We start from the raw sequence: 23,453 nt of genomic DNA, 5'->3' as shown, positions 1-23,453 counted from the left end.
CAGACGCTGTAGCGAGTTAGCATCGTTAGCCTGTATGTTGTAAACACTGCAGACGCTGCAGCGAGTTAGCATCGTTAGCCTGTATGTTGTAAACACTGCAGACGCTGCAGCGAGTTAGCATCGTTAGCCTGTATGTTGTAAACACTGCAGACGCTGCAGCTCTAACAACATTAAGCTCTGGTTAAATCCAGCTCAGACTCTGGTTTAGAGAGCGCAGTCTGTAATAAAGTCAGCTCCATGTGGAATATTGTGTTTACACTAAACTATTCTACAGTTTGTTGCTTCTTCTCTCCTCAGCTGAGAGCTGCGCCTCGTAGCCGCGCCTCGTAGCCGCGCCTCGTAGCCGCGCCTCGTAGCCGCGCCTCGTAGCCGCGCCTCGTAGCCGCGCCTCGTGGCTGCGCCTCGTAGCTGCGCCTCGTAGCTGCGCCTCGTAGCTGCGCCTCGTAGCTGCGCCTCGTAGCTGCGCCTCGTAGCTGCGTTGGCCGCACGTCAAATGGTATCGGTTTCTGGTATCGGGGCCTCATGAATGAGTACAAGCATGTGGTATCGGCCCAATACCCGATACTGGTATCGGTATCGGTGCATCCCTAAATTTACTAAAGTCTTTTTATTACATTAATTATCTTTTTTTCCCCCGAAACACAATGAAGGCTTATTTTACCTGGAGAAATGATGAGATAAATTATTTTAATTAGGTGTAAAACAGTTTTTGGCCTTTTCTCTTTTGTTATTTTACAGGAGATTCAGATAAAGTTGTGTTTATCTCTGGAGCTCTGAACAGTTTGGACCCGGAAGTAGCTGATTACTGTGTGTGATGTGAGTGACTCATTTCCCATTGACAAAACACGGCTGGCACGGCAACAGTTTAAAATGGTTTGCCTCTATTTATGTCACTTCCTGTCAGTGTCCAACAAGGAAGAGAATCTATAGACGTCACACAAATGGTGAAACTAAAAGAAGCTGGAAAATGTCTAACAAAATCTTAAATATAATTATGTTAACTATGTTTTTGCAAAAATTGTGTCTAATGAGTCATGTGCACTTTGAGAATTTTGAATATAGTGGAAACCCTCTTTATAAAAACCTGATGACTTCTACACCTAAAGCAGCACATGTTTGGGTATGATACACATGAGCTGTGGTTTAATATGAAGATAAAATCCAAGTGTACTGAAGAAAACAGGCTGTAAATCTGCCAATCAATGCACATAAAAAGGTTTAATGAAACTTAAAGGTATTTTGCCGGAGACTCTGTTCTATCGGCCGTTTCGATGTCCTCAGAAAAGCCAAACGTTCAGTTAGCTTAGCGCCACATGCTAACTACTTCTTCTTCTTCCTCTTGGTCGTCAAGCAGCTGGTGTTACAGTCGTATTGGTCGCTGGAGGGCGCCCGGGACACGGCGCCGTTGTTCAGCCTCACTGGCCCGTTGCCGTTCCCGCCGCCGCCGAACGTCACCGCCTTCCTGGGCTCCCGCCGCGACGGCCTGTAGGCGTCCGGGCAGAAGTGCAGCGAGGTGGACGAGGAGGAGCAGGAGCTGGAGGTGGACGAGGTGGACAGCGGGCGAGGGCGCGGCGTCGGGACTCTGCGGACGACCTCGGGAGACAAAGAGGAAACCCGGCGGGGAGGGGCTCGCTGTCGATCCGGAGGAGGCGTGGTCTGGCTTTTACCCGCGACGATCAGCCCCTGAAGCTTATCCACGACCTCCACGAGCAGGTCCAGAGCTCGGGCGTTCTCCTCCACGTCGTCCGTCATGAGCTCCGTCGCGGCCGCCATCTTGGGCCCGAGATGGCGGACGTGGTCGTGGCTGAAGGCGCCGGCGACGGTCTGCACGGCGGCCCGCAGCTCGTCGATGCTGCGCTGCCGGCGGAGCTCGGGGCGCGGCCGGTTCACCTGCTTGGCCCGGGCCCGCGGGACGTTGGAGTAGACGTTGGCGCCCCCGTGTGGAGGGAGGAGGCGGCGCGTGGCCGGGCTGCAGGGCACGGAGCGGGACGGGGGGCGGTGGCTGTAGTGCAGGGCGTACGAGGGAGCGGGGGAGGCGGGGAGGCTGGCGCTGTAGACCGGGAGGCCGACCGGCGGGGGAGGGAAGTAATACGGATCCTCGCTGACGCTGCGAGGAGGCGGAGAGTCTGGGTCGAAACCAAGAGAAGAAGAAGAAAGAGAGTGAAGGAGCAAAGCACTGGCACGTGGATGGATGGAGATGGATGAACACTGAGGGAGTGATGGGCAGAAAGCTCGTGCTCTGGAGCTTGAATCGCTTGTATTAGTCCTGTAGTCCTGTGTGTTCGAGTCTCAGAGCCTTGAGCGGCGAGGCGCTAAACCACGGATGTTTTCTGGTCCACATAGCGATGTAAATCATTTCCCCCATTTCCCATTTAACCGCGTTCATGTGGTGAAAGCGTCTGGGCCAGCGAGAAGAAACGCTTTTCCTCTTCTTTACAAAGTCCTGCTTTTGAAGAGACGCAAAAGAGGAACCATAAGGAGCAGCATCTACAGAAAGTATCGCTTTTTTTAGGTCGGTTTTGTCAGACACTAAGGTCCGACAGACTGGCCACGCCCCCCGGTGGTTTCAGGGCGACAGGGGGCGTGGCCATTGGAGGAGGGGGGTCCCAGGTGTGGCATGGTTGATGGTGTCGGTGTTTCCTGGTTTCTATGGCTTCTTTTATCCAGCGTTTGAATTGATTGGTTTCCGATCCAATGACCTGAGCCTCGCGCCGCACCGCTCTTCATGGACAAAAGGGCAATAATGAAGAACAATTTCAAAGTTTGGTTTTGGAGGATCTTTTTCTTCACGTCATCACATTTTTTTGTTGGGTTTGAAAACTCATTTTTGTAACTTTGTCATTTTTTTGTCAATTTTTTGTCAATTTTTTGTCAATTTTTTGTCAATTTTTGTCATTTTTTTGTCTAATTTTTGTCACATTTTTGTCATTTTCTTGTCATTTTTTGTCTTTTTTGTCATTTTTTTGTCATTTTTTTGGTCATTTTTTGGTCATTTTTTGTCATTTTTTTTGTCATTTTTTGTCTTTTTTGTCATTTTTTTTGTCATTTTTTTGTCATTTTTTTGTCATTTTTTGTCATTTTTTTGTCATTTTTTGTCATTTTTTTGTCACAAACGAACACAAACGATGATGTGGTGGCTTCTTTTGGAGTCGTCCCTTCGGGGGGGAAAAGGCAGAACAGGAGAATTTAAAATCAGCTATTTCGGACCAAAAGAAGCCACCACATCATGGACCGGGACGAGGCTCGGGTCATTGGATCGGAAACCAATCAATTCAAACGCTGGATAAAAGAAGCCATAGAAACCAGGAAACACCGACACCATCAACCGTGCCACACCTGGGACCCCCTCCTCCAATGGCCACGCCCCCTGTCGCCCTGAAACCACCGGGCGGCAGGGGGCGTGGCCAGTCTGTCGGACCTTAGTGTCTGACAAAACCAACCTAAAAAGTGATGCTAGAACACAAGTCGACACAATGAACGTTACGAAGTTTATCTACAGAAAGTAGTGGCTAAATTAGCTCTGCCTGAATTAAATGAAAACATCGCACATTAAAGGGATATTTCAGGATGTTTGACACAGGGCCTCATTTCCTCGTTATCCAGAGTGTTGCTGATTTATGGAGATATTTTTTTTGTAATTCATGCAGTTCTTATGTTTGAAGAGTTTCGTGGCGCTAGGCTAATGCTAGGCTAGTGCATGTCTATGGTATCAGCTAGCCTGCATTAAAAACAGTGTGACCCGCTCCACAGAGCACCTGAGGCAAATCACTGATAACACCAGACTAACCATATACATGTCTGTGTCCATAGAGTCATTTAAAACACCTTCTATTTGAGCATCAGCTTCGTGGTTGTATAAGCTACGCGGCGGCGGAGTGATCTGCTAGAAAATAGTTCCTCAAAATGCGCTCATTCATGTGATGCAGGTCAGTTATATTCCAAACATGACTCTATGGACACAGACATGTATATGGTCAGTCTGTTTTTAATGGCAACTTTTTCGTCAATTTTTTTGTCATTTTTTTGGTCACATTTCCATCATTGTTTTCGTCTCAGTTTTGTTGCTATTTTCACAGCTTTTTCCCAGAAGCTTTTGGATTTGGGTAAAGCCAAACTGGAGAAAATGTGCTCGGTTCAGGCGGGAGTTAAGGGGTTAAATGACTCTATGGACACAGACATGTATATGGTTAGTCTGGTGTTATCAGGGATTTGCCTCAGGTGCTCTGTGGAGCGGGTCACACTGTTTTTAATGCAGGCTAGCTGATACCATAGACATGCACTAGCCTAGCGCCACGAAACTCTCCAAATATAAGAACTGCATGAATTACAAAAAATCAGCAACACTCTGAATAACGAGGAAATGAGGTCCTATGTCAAACATCCTGAAACATCCCTGTCCTGTTTCGGAGCAGCAGGTGACTGAGGCCCCGCCCTCTGAAGCTCCGTGAAGCACAGAACCACGTTGCAAAGAAAATGACTCTTGTTTATCAGCCAAAGAGTCGGTTTACAAGCTTACGTGCGTATCTTTGATCATATAAATGCAGTTTCCCGGTAATGAGAAACAGTAACAGGGCATCGTAATCTGGAGACCGTTTCAAGGCGGCTGGTTTCCCTCTGGACACATAGAGCGGTCGACCATAACACGAAGCTGGCTAAAGTCTTCCCTCCACTAACTATCGGTGAACTCCATCAGCTCCACTCTCTCCCGCCAGCCCCGGCTTCGAACCTTCCCCCAGCGCTCCCTAGTCGGTGATAAAAACAGCCCCAGGACGGGTGAAGGTAAGGAATGATCCACACGCCTGTTTGAAACTTCTCTTGCACATGATTGTGTTGGTGTTTGAGAAGTCACAATGTAAAGTTTGTCCACAAGAGGTCAGTGTGAACAGAATGAAACAGCTCAGAGACTTCGAACCCTTCAGGACTTTTCCAGGAAAGCTTAGACTTCACTCGCCCATCACTGCGCTGAAGGTTTTCCAGGTGATGAAGACGTTGATGAGGTGCTTGGAAGAGTTCGATGCTTTTTCCACAATGAAAGGTTTGTTTATGAGGAATGGAACCAATGGACCGGTGGAGATGGTTTCAATGGACGATGCTCTGAAATGATGTCACTTCCTGCTTCTTACCGCTGCAGGGGGCGGGGCTGCAGACGGAGGGAGCCGACTGGTTGAGCCCCGTCCTCCACATTCGGGGGCACGCGTGGCAGCTCCCCGTGGACTGGTACCGGGGCAGGAAGGGCTGGGTCGGGTCGCCGCTCTGGAAGGGCAGGAGGCGGGCTCTGTTTTCGGGCGTGGCCAGCTCCTCGCCCGACCACGCCCTCCGCCTCTGCGTCTCCAGGCGTTCGACGGTGAAGCGGCGCAGGCTGCTCCACTGAGCGCGGATCACGCGGCGGCCCAGGCTGCCCCCGCGCGCCGCACCGCTCTTCGTGGACAAGAGGGCGATAATGAAGAACAATTTCAAAGGTTTTTGTTTGAAGCGAGAGGGTCTTTTTCCTCACGGCATCACATGTTTTTACAGCATTTTTTTGTTGGGTTTGAAAACTCATTTTTGTAACTTTGTCATTTTTTTGTCAATTTTTTGTCAATTTTTTGTCAATTTTTTGTCAATTTTTTGTCAATTTTTTGTCAATTTTTTGTCAATTTTTTGTCAATTTTTTGTATTTTTTTAGTCAAATTTTTATCACATTTGTCACTTTTTTGTCAATTTTTTATCAATTTTTTTGTCACATTTTTGTATTTTTTTGTTGTTTTTTTTATATTTTTTGGCACATTTTTGTCATTTTTTTTGTCAATTTTTTTTATTTTTTTGTTGTTGTTTTTTGTCTAATTTTTGTCATTTTTTTGTAAATTTTTTGTATTTTTTATTTATTTTTTTTAGTCACATTTTTATCACATTTGTCAATTTCTGGTGACATTTTTGCCACTTTTTCATCAATTTTTCGTCACTTTTTTGTCAATGTTTTCTCACTTTTTTGTCACATTTCCAATAATAAAGAACAATTTCAAAGCTTGGTTTTTGTTTGTACCAGGGGCAGTTTTAGGAGGGAGTGTGAACATCAGCAAAGTCCAGGATGAGGGAAGTCTCGTCTCAATCAGGTCAAAATTCCACCAATCCAAAAAGCAGCTTTGAACCAACATTTGTGCATCTCAAAACTGAACCAGGTCGAAAACTTATGGAGCAACTTTTTATGAAATGAAGCGTTAATATTCACCTCTGAACTCCCGCCTGAACCGAGAGGATCTTTTTCCTCACGTCATCACATTTTTTTTACATCATTGTTTTGTGGGTTTTCAACTCATTTTTGTAACTGTCATTTTTTCGTCAATTTTTCGTCTCATTTTTGTCATTTTTTTGTCAAATTTTTCTCAATTTTGTTTTCATTTTTATCACATTTTTGTCATTTTTTCGTCATTTTTTTGTCCAATTTTCGCATTTTTAAAATTTATTTATTAATTTATTTTTTGTCGAATTTTTGTCATTTTTTGGTCATTTTTTTTCGTCATTTTTGTCGAATTTTTGTCATTTTTTTGTCAATTTTTTGTCAATTTCTTGTGACATTTTTGCCACTTTTTCATCAATTTTTCGTCACTTTTTGTCAATGTTTTGTTGCTTTTTTGTCACATTTCCATCATTGTTTTCCTCTCAGTTTTGTTGCTATTTTCACATCTTTTTTCCAGAAGCTTTTGGATTGGGGTAAAGCCAAACTAGAGAAATGCTCGGTTCAGGTGGGAGTTAAGGGGTTATTACATATTTGACCTTCCTGTCAAACACACACGCCGCCTTTTCCTTCCACCCTCCAGCCTCGAGGGGCGGCTTGTATAATGTGCATTGTCTTATATTTTAGACCTTTTTGTGAAGCAACAAGAGTTATTTTTAAATGTGATAAATCAAAACATTTGATTTGATTTAGAAAACCTGGCAGAAAAAAAAAATCTGAAATTAAATTGATCTCCGAAAGCAAAGGCGCCCGGCTGACCACATAGGACAATGTAATAGAAAAGTAACATATAATCCACAGGCACTGCCCCTCTGACATGTTAGAGCCTCAGGGAGGGGTCTCCTGCTGGTGCCAGAGTCAGGACTAAACATGGTGAGGCTGTGTTTCAGTTTTATGCAGCTGAAATCTGGAACAGTGGACAGTTCAGCTGACAAGACAGGACAATCTGAGGAGCGAGAGAGCCCCCGAAAGCACAAGATCAGTCCATCTCTGAGCAAAACGATTTCAGAAACTCACTTTGAGAAAACACATCTACAACAACAAAGTCAATTAAGGTCAGATTTTGAGTGAGTTTTTTTTTTAGTTACTCAAATCAAGGACACATTTTGTTACAGTGATTCAAGCCTTCATCAGATTTCACTCATTTCTGGATCTTTTGCCGTGTGGTCTAATCCAGGCACAGAGGACAGTTCAGCCGTGCATGTGACAGTGAAAGCTCCGTGACCGTGTTTGAAACGACCGCCCCAGAGGTAAAGCTTTAACGCCGTGATGCTCTGACTAATATAAGACACGGAGGGAGAGAGCGCCCACTGACCAGCGGCTGGTTGTTCTTGACGAGGCACACGATCCGCACGGCCTCCTCGTCCTCAGGCAAGTCCTCGGGCAGCGGGTCCAGGACCGGACCAAAGTCCCGCTGAGCCACAGAGTCGTGGGACCAGAGCAGGGCCTGGGGGCACAGAGCTTTGGGGTTTAAGGGCGAGACACTGCAGGTGAACAGGGAAAAATAAATAAATGTAGAGATGTCAATTTGAAACTTCTGCTGAACATCAAAGATATAAATATGAGACAAAAATGTGTTGCATTTTTTCTGTCATTTTATGTTTTCACAAAAAAATCAGGCATTTTGAGCATTAAAATGGCCAAAATTGCCTATATTTTGGGGAACGAAATCAAAATAATGAATTGAGCCAGATTAACATGTATGACGCATTGAGTTGCCTTGTGTACGAAATGCGCGGTATAAATAAAGTTGCCTTGCCTTGGTTTTATTTTATTGACATATTAGTAACTAAGATTTTTTCAGAGGGGATTTTGGATATTTTGTTTAGTTTTTCAATAAACTAATCAAAATGATTGAAAATGAAAATGATTATATTCTTGGTTTCAAAGCTGAATAAATCAGGCTAGGAATTAGATATTAAAAAATCCCTCTGAAAAAACCTTCTAAATCTTGTGTCTCAGCCTGTAAAGTGTGGAGTCTGTGGGAGCTTCTATAAGGGCTCAGGCTCTGCCCGAGTGCGGCTTCTCTCATTCATTCATTTATTTATCCATACGCCTTAGTCCTGGTGACATCAGCAGCTGGGTAACTAAAGGAGACTCCCCCTGCTGGCCACTTACGGGAGTGGAGCGCGTTAATTCAGGAACCCAGAAAATGGAAAGATAAGATAAGATAAACCTTTATTGATCTCACAGATGTGGTAGAGATTTACCGCCATGAATGACAACAACTACTCTGGCCAGACACATATATATACAAGGAAAATAAAATGATCTGGTGAGAGGATTTCCAAGTTCATACCTTGATGTGGGGGGAGCAGAGGAGGCCGAACAGCTCTCTGGCTTCAGCCGACGGCCGCTGCATCTTTGACATCCCACACATCACCTGCGAGACGCAAGAAAATACCTCAAATACTCAATGTTCCTTTCAGCATTTAGATCTGCTGACGATGCTGGGACAGTGAGAACAGTAGAAACCACAGATCACGCTTTACTGTGATGTGAGGATCTACAGGCAGAAGAACGGATCTGCAGCTGGATCCATGTACCTCGTGTGAGAGTCCTGCAGAGAACGGCGTCAGTGGGCCAGGCCTCAGCCGCTGGAACTGCAGCAGAGACTCGTACATCTGCAGCCAATGGAAACACGGCATAATGTCACCACATGAGAGGTTCATTCAGCCTCACAACATACGTCTACTGCCCCCGAGATCGGTTCAAGAATTATAAAAAAATCATTTCTTTTTTGGGAGAGGAGCTCCACACTAACCATTGATGTTTCAGTGCAAGTTTCATCAGCACAGTAAGATCGGTTTACTTTCAAGTGAGAGTTTAGAGGACGGACTTTTGTTTGATATTTGCTGCTGATTGGATCAAGCAAACCTTGTTTTAGCCAATCACAGCTCAGTGTCAGTGTTACTTGTGTTTGTGAGTCTGTAGCAGCAAATTGTGATTTTCCGTTGTTTCCGCGTTGTTAACCCCTTAACTCCCGCCTGAACCGAGCACATTTTCTCCAGTTTGGCTTTACCCCAATCCAAAAGCTTCTGGGAAAAAGGTGAGGAAATAGCAACAAAACTGAGACGAAAACAATGATGGAAATGTGACAAAAAAGCGAGAAATTGACAAAAAATGGGTAAAAAAATGACAAAAAAATGACAAAAAAAATGTCAAAAATGAACGAAAAAATGGACGAAAAGATTACAAAATTTGACAAAAAAAGACGAAAAAATTGACGGAAAAATGACAAAAAAATGACAAAAAAAAAGACAAAAAAAATGACGAAAAAAATGACACAAATGTGACATAAAATGACAAGAAAATTACATAAATTTGACAAAAATGTGATAACAAAATGACATAAAAATGACAAAAAAAATGACAAAAATTTGACAAAAAAATGATGGAAAAAAAATGTGACGACGTGAGGAAAAAGATCCCCTCGGTTGAGGCGGGAGGTAAGAGGTTAATTAGTATCGACACAAGTGCGTGACGTGAAATCCCAGGTTATTCAAGTCGAGCGTTAGATATCGGAGTCTTTCCAGATGTGTTTTTTGTCTCTCGCCTCCACAGCCTGTATTCTGTTTATGTGGTGATAAACTACTTGGACGACCATGGGGAGACTCAGCCCTGTCCTGTGAGAAAGACAGAAACCGTCCCGTCACATAACAAACATCTTCCCTTTGTGTTGATGCTGTTTGGATCATGGGTTGGATGTTCAAACACGTCTTCCAGGCTTCGTAGGAGGAGATCGAGCCGTCATGTTAATCTCACAGGCCGTACGTCAGGGGGAGGCAAGTTCGCTCGGTGGAGGGCCGGGATTTTTCATCGTCAAAAGACCAAGGGCCGGACCCTCCAATTAGAGCAATTGAAGTAAAGCATCACTTTCTACATGTGCCAGTGTTTTACATCACACACACTGGACAAATGTCTGTCGTAAATTAGACAAATGACTTAAAATCGCTTGAATAAAGGTTTTTTTTTTATGTTAAATTTGAGTCGGTTTGAACTAATCTAAGATCCGATAAAAACACCAATGCCAATGGAACAAAGAGAAATCCCACTGGAAAAGTAAAAAATATTGATTTTTCACTTGAAATTTATCTGCTCTAATGCCAGACCAAATCTGCTCAATCTTTAGATTTTATCTCTCAAGTAGATTTAAGTCATTTCTTGGGCTTCTTAGAGTATTCTTTTAGGATTATGGCCTATAAGGTGCTCTGCTAAGACATTGTAAGGAATAGACAGTGTTTTTCACATTTCTAGAGCACTTTAACAGGCATTTCATCTCTGATTTGGGTCATAATATTTCTCAAAATCATCTCGAGGGCCAGAGTTTGATGATGGCGGGCCGGTTTACGAGATCATTACTATGAATGGATGAATAGATAACCAGATATCTCTTGTATATTATCTCTATGTGGTCTACACCAACATGGCAATGATTGGACCAGGAACATCAGACTGTGCAGTAGTTCTGAGGGTGATGTCGTTACCTGGAGCAGAGCGGAGAGCCATGGTGCGCTCAGGACCTCCTGCAGGACCTGAGCTCCGCTGGTGCTGCCGAGGGACTGCCCCACGTCCTCCACCAAACTGGACAGCACCTCGCTCACTCCTGCCCACACAAGGCAGAACCGTACACTCAACATTTCAGTTCAGTTCAGTTCAAGTTTTTTATTCAGCCATGGTGTTATTACAGACACAATAATAACAACAACAGCAAAAGCAAAATATTCAATGCTGAATAGGAGCATGAGGAAGACATTGTCTTATAAATTTCATGCCCCTTTTTTTTTTTTTCTCCAAAATCTGAGCTGGCTCTGAACAGATGGCTCACCGGTTTTTGATGTGTGTTAGACTATATCAAGGTACAAATAATACTTTACATCTAAATCAATGACTGTTTCAAATTCAACATTGGTTCTTATGTTTCGTTGCTTTCGTATTTTCCAAGTACTTTTTTTTTATACATTTGATTGAATTGAGTGATTGTGTTACATGATTTTTGAACAATGTCCAAAGAATCCATAAACTGATCCCTTTTACAAGAAACCCCTTTTGTTTTTGTGAAGTGTGTGAAAATGGAACCCAGAAATTGCCCTTTCTTCTGTTGTTACTGTCTGTTATTAACACACATTTGTTTTGGATATGTATTGGCACCAACTTATTTTTTACTCTCCACATAATTTGTAGTATTTTAAATTTGACCAATTCATTAAATTTCAAGGTCTGCAGTTTTATAAACAGTTTGTTTGTGTCTCGTGGACCTTTGAGAGTCACAGTTCTTACAGCTTTCTTCTGGAGTAAGAACAACCTTTCTGTATAACTGGTGCATGCATTTCCCCACACTTCAATACAGTCTGTTATATAAGGAACTATTAAGGCTGAGTATAAAAGCTGTAATGAAGCCTCATCCAACGTGTGTTTAACCTTATATAGGATATCAATATTTTTACTAACTACAACATCAAACTTTCAGTGGCAAGAAAGTTATTTTCTGTGAACAAATTGTGCACACAGATCAAGGCTAATACGGCACTTTTTGACTGTTTTGTCAGTCTCTTCATGTTGTTTGTAGTTTATACATTTGATTGTTATTATTTTGTGTACACATGAACATGGATATGAACATTAGCTACAGTTAGACCAACTTAGTAACCTTAGCCCTATTATTTATTGGTCTGTTGTGGTGTTACAGGCCAGGTTCTCTCAGTCTCTTGGGAGATGATTGATGGCGAGCTGAACTAAGGCTGGGAGCCGACCATCTGAGCAGCATCCACTGAACAGCCCCCCCTGCTGGTCTGGTAGGAGGGTTGTTCGCAGCCTGTCCCCCACACACCTTCACCTGCACATCCCCTTTCCCCACGATAACACATGGACTTGTCAATCTGAACTCTCACAAACCCTCGTGGGTCGTCGCGTTGGTTGTTCGGAACGAAACCAAACCTTATATTTGCTGTAAGCTTCATTTTCATATTCCACCAGCTGATAATCATACAGTGCACTTAACTATCAATCGGCTTGTTGCACGGTGTGGCTATGCTAGTTCCTCTGACCTGAAGTTGTGAGCGCCTGTACTACCTGTCTGTTTTCTTTTCCTGGAATAATAATCATATTTTCTAAAGATTACGTTGTGGGCGGTGAGTTCCCGGTAGACGATCATTTACTGTGTTCAAATCATGATGTAACGAGTTCAGAGGAGACGCCTGTGATCATGAAGGATTGATAGTTTGTCTTGAAGCTAAAGGCTAACATGCTATAAAAGGCACTATTTCAAACTGTATAATGCATGAAGTTAATGTTAGCCTTTAGCTTCAAGACAAACTCACTGATTCTTATAAACACAGACGTCGCCTTCACTGAAATATTTACTCTGTGCAGCAACTCGTTCACCTGCAGGAAGTGATCGTCTACCAGGAACTCACTGTCCAACACAGAATCTAGGAAATGCGATGATTCGAACAGGTCTAAGCTCATCTTAATGTAAATTAATGCGAACAGGAAGCACTAGCGCCCACAGCTTCAGCTCAGAGGAACTAGCGTAGCCACATTGTGCAACAAGCCAATCACCGGTTCAACTGCACATGTGTAAATATTCTGTTTTTTTTTTCTATTTTTTCCCCTGGTTCTGTTGTGTAAATACTTTATTTCAGTCACTATTCAATATTTGGCGCCTGCACCAAATTTAAATCCTTGTGTCGTGTTGTTCCTGACCATCAGCTCCTGTAGTCGGACTTAGTCTTTTGTGACCCAACTCGCCTATACATTCTTTAACTAGTAGTATTAACAATACATTAGTCCTCATCGGTGAAAGCAATGACCCGCTACATGTGCATCACCGTTAAAGTCTGCCTGTCTGAACTGCGCCCATTCTGTCCCGCTGAGGTCCCTGGGAAAGTGATGTCATCTGAAACCCAGCAATTAGTCGGAGCAAAGGAGTCTGGGAGGCAGATGTGCGAGGCGGGGTCGCCCGGATTAAGACGTCACCTTTGACCCCGAGACTCTAATCCGGCAGAATTAGTCCTCATACCGGATTACCCGCAAATTAAAAGACACGGCGGCAGAGTGGTTGTCCTGTATATATGGTGGTGATATTTGGGGCCTGATTTTCCGCCCGGCGCGTCTGAATCTGAAGACGTGGGGATTGTGAAACCGTGAGCCGCCCTCGTCTCCACTGTGCGACTCAAAAGAGACGGTCGTAGCTCTGATTGAGGTTTTGTGGTAGCAGCGAGCGCCACATGCTAGCGGGGTTTAGAGCCGCTCAAAGACAAAGATCATTACTGGAGCAGAGACGGCTCACTCTGCCACTACGGTTCTGTTAGGATCTGGTTCCTTTGTATCACGCGAGAACAGTTTTTGGATATCGCCCAAAGCAGACACTGGAGAGAGAAGTCGTCTCAAAGATAAGGCTTTTATTGCCGTTGTTCCGGGTTACAAAGCAGGAGAACCGGCTGGTGACTTCAGAGAAAGAGAAGAAGTGAAGTCCAGACCTCTATCCATCCATCCATTTTCCTCCACTTGTCCGTTTCCGGGTCGTGGGGGCAGATGTTGGAGTTGCCCAAATCACACAGCGCCAGCCCCTTATGGCGCCCCCTGCAGGTGGTGGGTCGACGGGAGGACGGCCTCACGATTAACCGGGCCTGTCGGTCTCTCATGAAGAGCTTCTGACCCGCTCTTTGTCTGACCCGTCACCTATAGGACCTGTTTGCCCTGGGAGACCCTACAGGGGCACCAGAGCTCCAGGATCATTCAGGTGCTCAAACCTTCCACCACGATAAGGTGGCGGCTCCAGGATGGGAAGTCCAGACCTGACAGTTCCCCTTTATCCTAGTCTTGCACTTCTCTGCGCAGGGAGGGTGAGGCTTCTCAGTGAGTCAGTTGTTTGTGTCTATGTGTTTGTGTATTATCTGTACTTTGCGTTATGTTCAGAATGATTATGGTGTGGACCGTTCAGCTCATCTCACTGACATGGTCTTCTTGTTGTGTAGCGTGTGAGCAAAGCCTGAGTCAGAGGCCTGTTCAGATTTCGTTATAATCCTTACGGTTCCAAAACATCAGACACTGCCTGATGTCGGTCGCAGCTCGTCTTTAATCGTACGACGGTTCTGTTTCAGATCTTTGTCCCCGTCTCACTGTACGACCTACGACCTAAGCTTTTCCCCCAACGAGTGATGGTTCGTCGCAGACCGGACAAAACCGTGCAGCTACGCCCTGCTTATGTCCAAGTCCAGTGGGGGAGCAGGGGTGTCCGGGGACCCAAAGCAAAGGTTAAACCCAGAGGCCTACATTGTATTCTTTAGTTATAATGGGTGTTACCATACTTTTTTAATTTATTTCATTCATTTAAAAAAGCAACAGCAGCATTTAGCACGAATGAAAAGGAGCAGAAAGAAGTAAAAACTTACAATGTCTGCCCCTCATCAACACAAACTCATGTACAGTTCCAGTTCATTTAAATGTTAAACTGTCTCTCTCCCATGACATCAAAACACAAAATACATAAAGTTGATCTGCTCCTCCGCAGTGTCATGTTTTTGTAACATTGATAGTTTGACATATTTCTTAAAGGTGTAGCGGAGGATGTTCTATTTCCGGGTGGATCATCAAGGCGATTGGTCCTAATTGTCAGTCATTCTGGTGATCTGCTACGTAAGGCCGTGGTGCGCGCTCGCCCCTTGTTACTTTCAGACCGATGTGAGTTACGCTGTGAGCCGTTCATCGCTGCTGCAGAACGAACCGAGTCATTTGAAAATGGCAGAGAAAAAGTGTGTTCCAAGTGTCTGAGAAGAAGAGAAAGGCTTCAGAAGAGAGAAACAAGACCAGAGTGTTTTTGGGAGATTCTTCCACCTCGGAGGCAGGTACAGCGTTTTTTTTTTAAAGTGGAGAGGGCGGTTCTTTCGTAATATTCGGGAAAATCCTCCTGTTTACCTTTAACACATCAATGGAATTAGATTTTTTCACTTTACAATCAAGACTGTTCCACAGAGCGACTCCTTTGACTGAGGAACATCTTTCCTTTGCTGCGGATTGAAACCTGGGTTTTGTAAAAGTCTCAGTAGAAAGAAAAGGGCCGGCGCTCGTGCACACCATCAGCTGTTGACTGAACTTTTAACCCTTCAAGCTTTCAGATGAGCCCCTACTTCAACATTGCTTTGAAAATGTGTGAGCGTTTACATCAGAAGTGTCTCCCTCTTATAAAACGACTGTGCTGCAAGTTTCAGGATTGTGCATGAACTCTATTCTGATTCATAATGTGTCCAAATGATGGAATAAAGAATGATAGTCTGTGTCAATATGAGGCCATTTGGGTCAAAAACTTTCAAACAAGGTGCTACAAACCTTTGTGAAGTTTGCACAGAGCGGTTCTCCCGCCTCGTGTTTCTCAGTCAGGAGTCAGTGTTGTTACATTTGTCTAAAACAGTTAAACAGTTTATGAGAAAAGTTGAGTCTTTCTTACCGTCCTCCATTGAGTGTTTCATGGCATCGCGGGATCACAGTCCTCCAGGAAGACGCCTCCCTACAAACCAAACAAAGCCAGTGTTGACAGACTAAAGATGAAGGTGGGACAGAGGGACAGTCTGGACATTCAGTCACTGAGACTTTCAAAAATGTGAACTAGAAACCATATTAATGAAGATAAAACATAAATATTCCAGATGTGTGGCTGTTTTGCATCTGCGTCCCGAACAGTGTTGGGCAAATTGTAATGTATTCTATATTAGTAGTTTAAAAATGTGATATGTTTGTATTACATATTACTGTTTCCCCTCCTGGAGCCGCCACCGTAACGTGGTGGAGGGTTTGAGCACCTGAATGATCCTGGAGCTCTGGTGTCCCTGTAGGGTCTCCCAGGGCAAACAGGTCCTATAGGTGACGGGTCAGACACAGAGCGGGTCAGAAGCCCCTTATGAGAGACCAACAGGCCCGGTTAGAACCATGAGGCCGTCCTTCTGTGGACCCACCACTTGCAGGAGGAGCTATAAGGGGCTGGTGCAGTGTGATTTGGGAAACTCCAACAGCCCCCACGACCCGGCAACGGACAAGTGGAAGAAAATGGATGGATGGATGTGCACCTGCGGGATTCGGACCGCCGATCCTGCAGTCGAAGATTTCCTTTGCCTTCGCTTTCCAGTGTCCAACTAGATTTGGTGCTGCATTTATTTATTTTTTAGGCTGTGTGTCTAAGGGGAACGACCTGGAGTACCGGTCAGTCATCATGGACTTTGTGGACTGGTGTGAGCGCAACCACCTGTGCTTGAACATCAGTAAGACGAAGGAGATGGTGATCGACTTCACGAGGAAGCCACTACCGCACACACCGCTGAACATCCAGGGGGAGGACATTGAGGAGGTGGACAGTTTCAAGTACCTGGGTGTTCACCTCAACAAGAAACTGGACCAACGCCCTGGACAAGAAGGGCCAAAGTCGCCTTCACCTTCTGAGGAGACTGAGGTCCTTCTGAGGAGACTGAGGTCCTTCTGAGGAGACTGAGGTCCTTCAGACTGAGCTCCTTCTGAGGAGACTGAGGTCCTTCTGAGGAGACTGAGCTCCTTCTGAGGAGACTAAGCTCCTTCTGAGGAGACTGAGGTCCTTCTGAGGAGACTGAGGTCCTTCTGAGGAGACTGAGGTCGTTCGGAGTGAGCAGGCCTTTGCTCAGGACTCTTTCTGACTCTGTGGTGGCCTCTGCTCTCCACTACGCTGCCGTGTGCTGGGCCCCGGGCCGCACAGAGCGGGACAAGAACAGACTGAACGAGCTGGTCAGGAGGGCCAGCTCCGTCCTGGGGCCCCCTGGGGGACAGGAGGGTGTTAGCCAAGCTCACCTCCATCATAGACAACACCTCCCACCCACTGCACGGGACTGTAGAAGAGCTGAGCAGCTCTCTCAGTGGCAGACTGAGACACCCTCAGTGCAGGACGGAGCAGGGCCTTCATCCCCACTGCTGTCAGACTGTACAATAAGACTGTGAAGTAACATGTGCAATCATCTCTGCATCAGCTGCACTTTATTAACTCTTCTTCTTTACTCCGACTGTAACAAGTGAATTTCTCCTTTGTGAGATCAATAAAGGTTTATCTTCTCTTATTTGGAGGATTTTTTTCTTTTGTGCATTAACACAAACCATTTAATGCACTTGTAACTCGAGTTACTCAAATTGTAATGACTAGTGTATAACCGTAATATATTATATTAAGTAGTTACTGGAAACAATATATTACTCCATCACTGGTCCCTGGCAGATCAAGAAAATCCCAAAACACTACAACAATAACAAAGACAAAGATCATCCTCTCAGTCCAACACTGTCAGCCTGGCTCCTCGTTGGCCATTATTAAAGCTTTGTGTTCAATATTTACTTGTATTTGCATCTTTATTTTTGTCTATTTTAAATTAATATTGTATTTTTTCATAAATAAACTCGACCCTGACCCCTTTTGAACGTGGCCCAGTCTCTGAAACCTCAGCTGCTTTAACGGACGACCGAGATGTGAGGATCTACGTCAGGAAAGCGACATTAAATAATGAATTAAAGCATAAAGAATATGAAATATAATGCCAAGCCTTTGTGTATTGTATATATACTCTAGCCACGTCCATCCCAGCAGTGCTCCCTAAGGCTCAGGGTTATTCCTGTACTTCCTCGTGGTGTTAAATCCAGCAGGTTTATTACAGGACACACTTCCTGGTCACATTAGCTCCTTATCTCCAACCTCCGTCCTCTGGCAAAGGCCCAGTCGGTGCGAGGCTGTAACGTGACTCGCTAACGCTGACGTAACGCGGAGAGTCTGACTGAGCAGGAAACGCCCACAGAGAGAGAGACTGTGACCTGCAGTGGACTCGAGCTGTCGGACCCTGGTCAGAGAGAGACTGTGACCTGCAGTGGACTCGAGCTGTCGGACCCTGGTCAGAGAGAGACTGTGACCTGCAGTGGACTCGAGCTGTCGGACCCTGGGCAGAGAGAGACTGTGACCTGCAGTGGACTCGAGCTGTCGGACCCTGGGCAGAGAGAGACTGTGACCTGCAGTGGACTCGAGCTGTCGGACCCTGGTCAGAGAGAGACTGTGACCTGCAGTGGACTCGAGCTGTCGGACCCTGGGCAGAGAGAGACTGTGACCTGCAGTGGACTCGAGCTGTCGGACCCTGGGCAGGGAGGGTAGTAGTGCGTAGTGGTAATAGTGAGTAGTGAGCAGTGGTAATAGTGTAGTAGTGCGTACTGGTAATAGGAGTGAAGGGGCGGGCACAATTCATGGCGACGCCCACGCAAACTTCTGGAATAAAGTGAATAGACCCATAGATACAGACGGTATCTCAGGATTCGCCCATATATGGTCACGTTTGAAAACAGTTCAGGGGGAAAACAATGTGGAGAAAAATGTTAATTTTCTCTAATTATTCAAAAAATACTGTAACAAACGCTGAATTATGAATAAAGTTTTCTACTAAATAAAGATACAAAGACATGGGGAGGAGCAAAGTCGTTCAACAGCCCATAAACACATAATAACGGAGAATGCTAACTTGATGCTACAACGGTTAGCTAGCGCTAGCTACAGCTGCGTTTTGTCACTTCTACTGAACAATCTGCTGTGAGAAAATATCCATATGGGCCTGATTTACACTTGACTTTATTTATGTGATAAATAAGTTCATATTCCACCAGAAAATGGCTAAAAAGGGAAAATTGTGTTTCTCTAAAGATTCTATTTTCCCCCTCGGCGAAGCCACGCCCCCTTCTATGACGAGATGCGTCTGGATCTATCTCACCTATGGGGGCGGGGCTTCGGCTTTGTTGTATCATTGTTGATCTTCACTTCCTGTCCTGTGTATGAGCTCCGGCTGGTCCCGATCAAAACAATCAATATGGAAATATTTCACGGGGGTGGACAGCAAGTTTCATCTGGAAACCACTGAAGCCGTCCTGTAAGATGTGAAACCTTCCCCGAACGACACACGTGTTTAAAAAGGTGCCAATTCAAAAACATCACATAGCATCCGCTAGCTGCTCAGTCACTGCTGCTAAATCCATCTAACTCTCTGTGGTGTCCAAGGGTTTTAATGTGAACAATAACTCCAGTATTTTACCTTTAGTAGTTTATTATTGCTGCAAATGCCTTAATGCTTAGAGACATGACCGGGGCGGACTGGCCATAGGTCTGGAGGAGCACAGAGGCCTGTAGGGGGCGCTGCTACCCGGCCTTGCAATCGCACAGCGAAGCAGCAAAAAAAAAAAAAAAAATCTCTATTCTGTTTGTTTAACAGCTCTGGTGTTCATTGGTGACACAGCAATTGCGCAATAAAAAATAGGCCGATTATAAATTGATGTCAAAATGTGTGTTTGTGGACGCGTGTGTTTACACTAACGTGGGCGGGGCTGGTCAGAGTCCAGGGCCGTGTTTTAGTCCCAGTCCGGCCCTGGACATCACCCCACAGTCCTGAACTTTAAAGTAAATCGCCTATAGAGGAACAGTGTGTCCTGTTAGCCTTGTTCTTAGTATGTTTTTTTTACTATATTAATAAGATAATTTAGCAACTAGTAAAATAAAACAATGTGCCAACTTAGAAAGTTTTGGTTTCACTGTAAGTATTTCAGCGTTGATACAGGCTTTTATTGATCACTTTAAACTAATTCCTTTTCATTACAATTCGCTGCTCGGTGGCGCAGTGGTTAGAGCTCGTGCTACACAGCTAGAAGGTCCCGGGTTCGATTCCCACTTGGACGGGGCCTTTCTGTGCAGAGTTTGCATGTTATCCCCGTGTCTGCGTAGGTTTCCTCCGGGTTCTCCGGTTCTACCACTAAAAATGAGAGTGTGTCAGAGCAGCTTTTTTCAACCTTTGTTGAGCCAAGGCACATTTTTTTCATTGAAATAATCAGTGACGAGGCACCACCAGCAGAATGTTCTCATCAAAGTGTCTCGACCAGGAACACCGTATAGTCTCACTATCCACAACGCCTCAATACATCACTAAATCTCTCTCTCAAAGAAACTAACTACCTGATATGGAAGAGTATAATATCTGCTGATCACTTGACAACATAGACACTCGAACACGGTTCATTATTTGTGGATAATAAATTATTATCCACAAATAATGTACCGTTTTTGGCCAAATACATTGTGTTATTTAACTGTTAGGCCACATAACTGCAGTGTTTTTTTTCTGTGCTGCCAGACAGTTTTTTACATTGCAGTGCATAAGAAATGTATTGCCCAAGTTTTGTTTTCATTGCCAATCAACAAACACATTTAATAACGAATGGGATTTTAGATCAGCCTCTCTGTGAAGACTAATAGTCTTGCTTACTTGAGAAAAAAACAGACTTAGTAGAATTACTCTCCATATCCAAAACCATGAATGAAAACAAGTTGAACAATAGTTTTTTTTTTTCTTAATTTTTAAAATAATGTATTAGGTATCGGATCGGGACTCGGTATCGGGCAATTCTCACAATCAAATGACTCGGAGGCAAAAAAACCTGATCGGGACATCCCTAATAATAATGCATTTGTTTAAAAAAAAAAGAAAAAAACTATGTGAAATTAGATAATTTCCCAAGGCTCACCAGACGACATCTCACGGCACAGTGGTAAAGTGAACAACACAGTGTTAGAGAGTGCACATGGGGGACGACGGTTGGAAATGAGCCCAAAGCTACAATCCGGTGTGGCTTGTTTACATGCATGAGCCCCATGTATGTTCATTCACATGCACTGTCCCATTAAAAATAAACCAATAAAAATAAAAAATAAAAAAAAAATTCGACTAATAGTAAACAATTATATTTGTCTTCAGAAATGAACAAAATAAATATATTTTTGGGGATGTTTTGATTCTGCCGTGCTGTTTGTTGCCTCTAGGATTTCATAATAAAACCATTTTCTCTTAAAAGTGTTCATTCATAACCCCAGTCTAGTGGTTTTCACTGTCTCAGTTCCAACAATCCAACACAAATATCAAAAACATCATTCATATATGACACATTAGGCATAGTTTTATCTAACACATAGTTACACGATTAGATTTCAGATTTTGCTAAAAAAAATAAAGTACCCAGCTTTCTTTAGCTTGACTATTTTTGTGATGTTTATAGTTGCACTTCCTCACTGGACACTGACAGGAAGTGACATGGATGGAGCCAAACAATGTTAAACTGTTGCCGTGCCGACCGTGTGCTAATGAACTCTCCCTCTACCTATGTCACTTCCTGTCAGGAGCTTTAAAATAAAAATCACTTTTCTGTCCAACATTTCTTAATAAAATGAAATAAAATGATAGTTATGACTTGTTATCCACCTAAATAAGTCATGTTTTCAAAAGCATTAACACCTGTCATACGCACTTTAACAGTGAGGACAGGTTTCTCCCCCTTCACCCTGAACTTCCCTCTCAAATACACAACCCCCATCCTGAGAAACAACACCGACCCCCGTGTGAGACTCACCCATGTGCTTCCCCGTGGCTCCCCCGGACTCAGCCGTGAGCAAACCCTGGCATGGCCTCAGCGCTGGCGTCCGTCTGCCTGGAACCTCCCGCCGTGACTGACGCCGTGAATTTACTACCGTCCAACCAAAACAGACCCTAATCCCCGCTAATCCCTCTTGTTTCGCTGCTCTCCGTCTCCCCCGCGTCTTTTATAACCTTTCCCCCGGGGCGTTTCCAAACCCGTTCTGCACCGGAACGCGCCGCCGCTCCCTCGTCCTCGCCCGGTTTCACTCGTTCTGTAAAACCCGGTCAGCCCTGGTCCTCATCGCTCTGATCGGGGCATCTTTAAGTACCTCAACAGATCACAAAGCTTCTTAAGCCGCCGATGCTTTTAGCAGCGGCGCACGCTTTTATAACAGTCAGTGTGAAGCCGCGCGGCGCTAAAAGGGTGGACGCGAGAACAGCGTTTCCACAGCTATAAGCCACAAATCTGGCTCAGAAGCTGCCGATGTTTGTGTCTCTATAGAAGTTACGCTGCATCGGTCACTAGGTCAGTTCCACAGGATTAACCGTGATCTTTCAGAGACGGAGGAGGCAGAAGCACAGGCCACACGACGGTCTGTTTAAGGCCAGTTACTGCAGGTGAATAACGGATTAAAGAGGGGGGGGTTCTGCTTTAAAGAGGGGGTGTTCTGCTGTTGTCAGTCCCATAGCACCAGTCTATATCACACTACAATGATGACAAACCTTCTGTTGGTCTGTAAATCAGAGCTGTGGGAAGATGTTTTAGTTAGGGGGCGCTGAGGGACCAAATTTACCCCCAAAATACTTTTTCTGTGCATAAATCCTATTTATTAACCTCTTAACTCCCGCCTGAACCGAGAGCATTTTCTCCAGTTCAGCTTTACCCAAATCCTGTAGGCCAGTGTAACGCCTCATTTGAAAGACCTACAAAACTAAATGGATCTTTTTCCTCACGTCAGATTATTCGCATTTTTTTTGTCAAATTCTTATCACTTTTTCGTCCATTTATTCTCACTTTTTGTCAATTTTTTGTCATTTTTGTAGATTTTTTTGTCACATTTTCATCCTTGTTTTCGTCTCAGTTTTGTTGCTATTTTCACACCTTTTTTCCAGAAGCTTTTGGATTGGGGTAAAGCTGGAGAAAATGTGCTCGGTTCAGGTGGGAGTTAAGGGGTTAATATTGCCTGCAGTTCACAAACTATCCACCAGGGGGTGCTGCAGCGCCCTCAGCACCCTGGGTTCCCACGGCCTTGCATAGCACCAGTCTATATCACACTACAATGATGACAAACCTTCTGTCGGTCTGTAAATGCAGTAAATTAGAATAACTGCCTTGTATAAAATGTCTCTCTCAAAATGACAAAAAATGACACAAAAATTACAAAAAAATTACAAAAAATTACAAAAAAATGACAATAAAAAACGACAAAAAACGACAAAAAAACAACAAAAAACGATAAAAACCGACAAAAACCGACAAAAAACGATAAAAAATGACAAAAAATGACAAAAAAAACAAAAAAAACAACAAAAAAACGACAAAAAGTGACAAAAAAACGACAAAAAGTGAAAAAAAAATGACAAAAAAACGACAAAAAAACAACAAAAAACAACAAAAAACGACAAAAAAATGACAAAAAAAACGACAAAAAACGACAAAAAATTACAAAAAAATTACAAAAATGAGTTGAAAGCCCCTCCCAAAATGGAAAAAAATCTGATGACATGAGGAAAAAGATCCATTTAGATGAGTTTTGTAGATCTTAGCTTTCAAATGAGGCGTTACACTGGCCTACGGGATT

General features: G+C 44.1%; 1 protein-coding gene across 1 annotated transcript in view; it reads right to left on the bottom strand.

Moving 5' to 3' along the window:
• Window positions 1-15,716, bottom strand: part of mpp4a (MAGUK p55 scaffold protein 4a) — a gene marked incomplete at its 3' end in the record, with an annotated part of 40,493 nt that extends 24,777 nt beyond the window's left edge. Inside the window, exons 1-5 of the mRNA XM_079562706.1 lie at window positions 15,663-15,716; window positions 10,702-10,820; window positions 8,761-8,838; window positions 8,514-8,597; window positions 7,530-7,661 (exon numbers count right to left, since the gene is read on the bottom strand). Of these exons, the coding sequence (XP_079418832.1) occupies window positions 7,530-7,661; window positions 8,514-8,597; window positions 8,761-8,838; window positions 10,702-10,820; window positions 15,663-15,684 (435 nt within the window). The 5' untranslated portion in view covers window positions 15,685-15,716. The remainder of the gene's footprint in view (window positions 1-7,529; window positions 7,662-8,513; window positions 8,598-8,760; window positions 8,839-10,701; window positions 10,821-15,662) is intronic.
• Window positions 15,717-23,453: the final 7,737 nt, after the last annotated feature.

The sequence above is a fragment of the Gobius niger genome (genome assembly GCF_951799975.1).
Source record: "Gobius niger genome assembly, chromosome: 9".
Taxonomy (NCBI): domain Eukaryota; kingdom Metazoa; phylum Chordata; class Actinopteri; order Gobiiformes; family Gobiidae; genus Gobius; species Gobius niger.
This window is presented reverse-complemented; position numbering and strand designations above follow the sequence as displayed.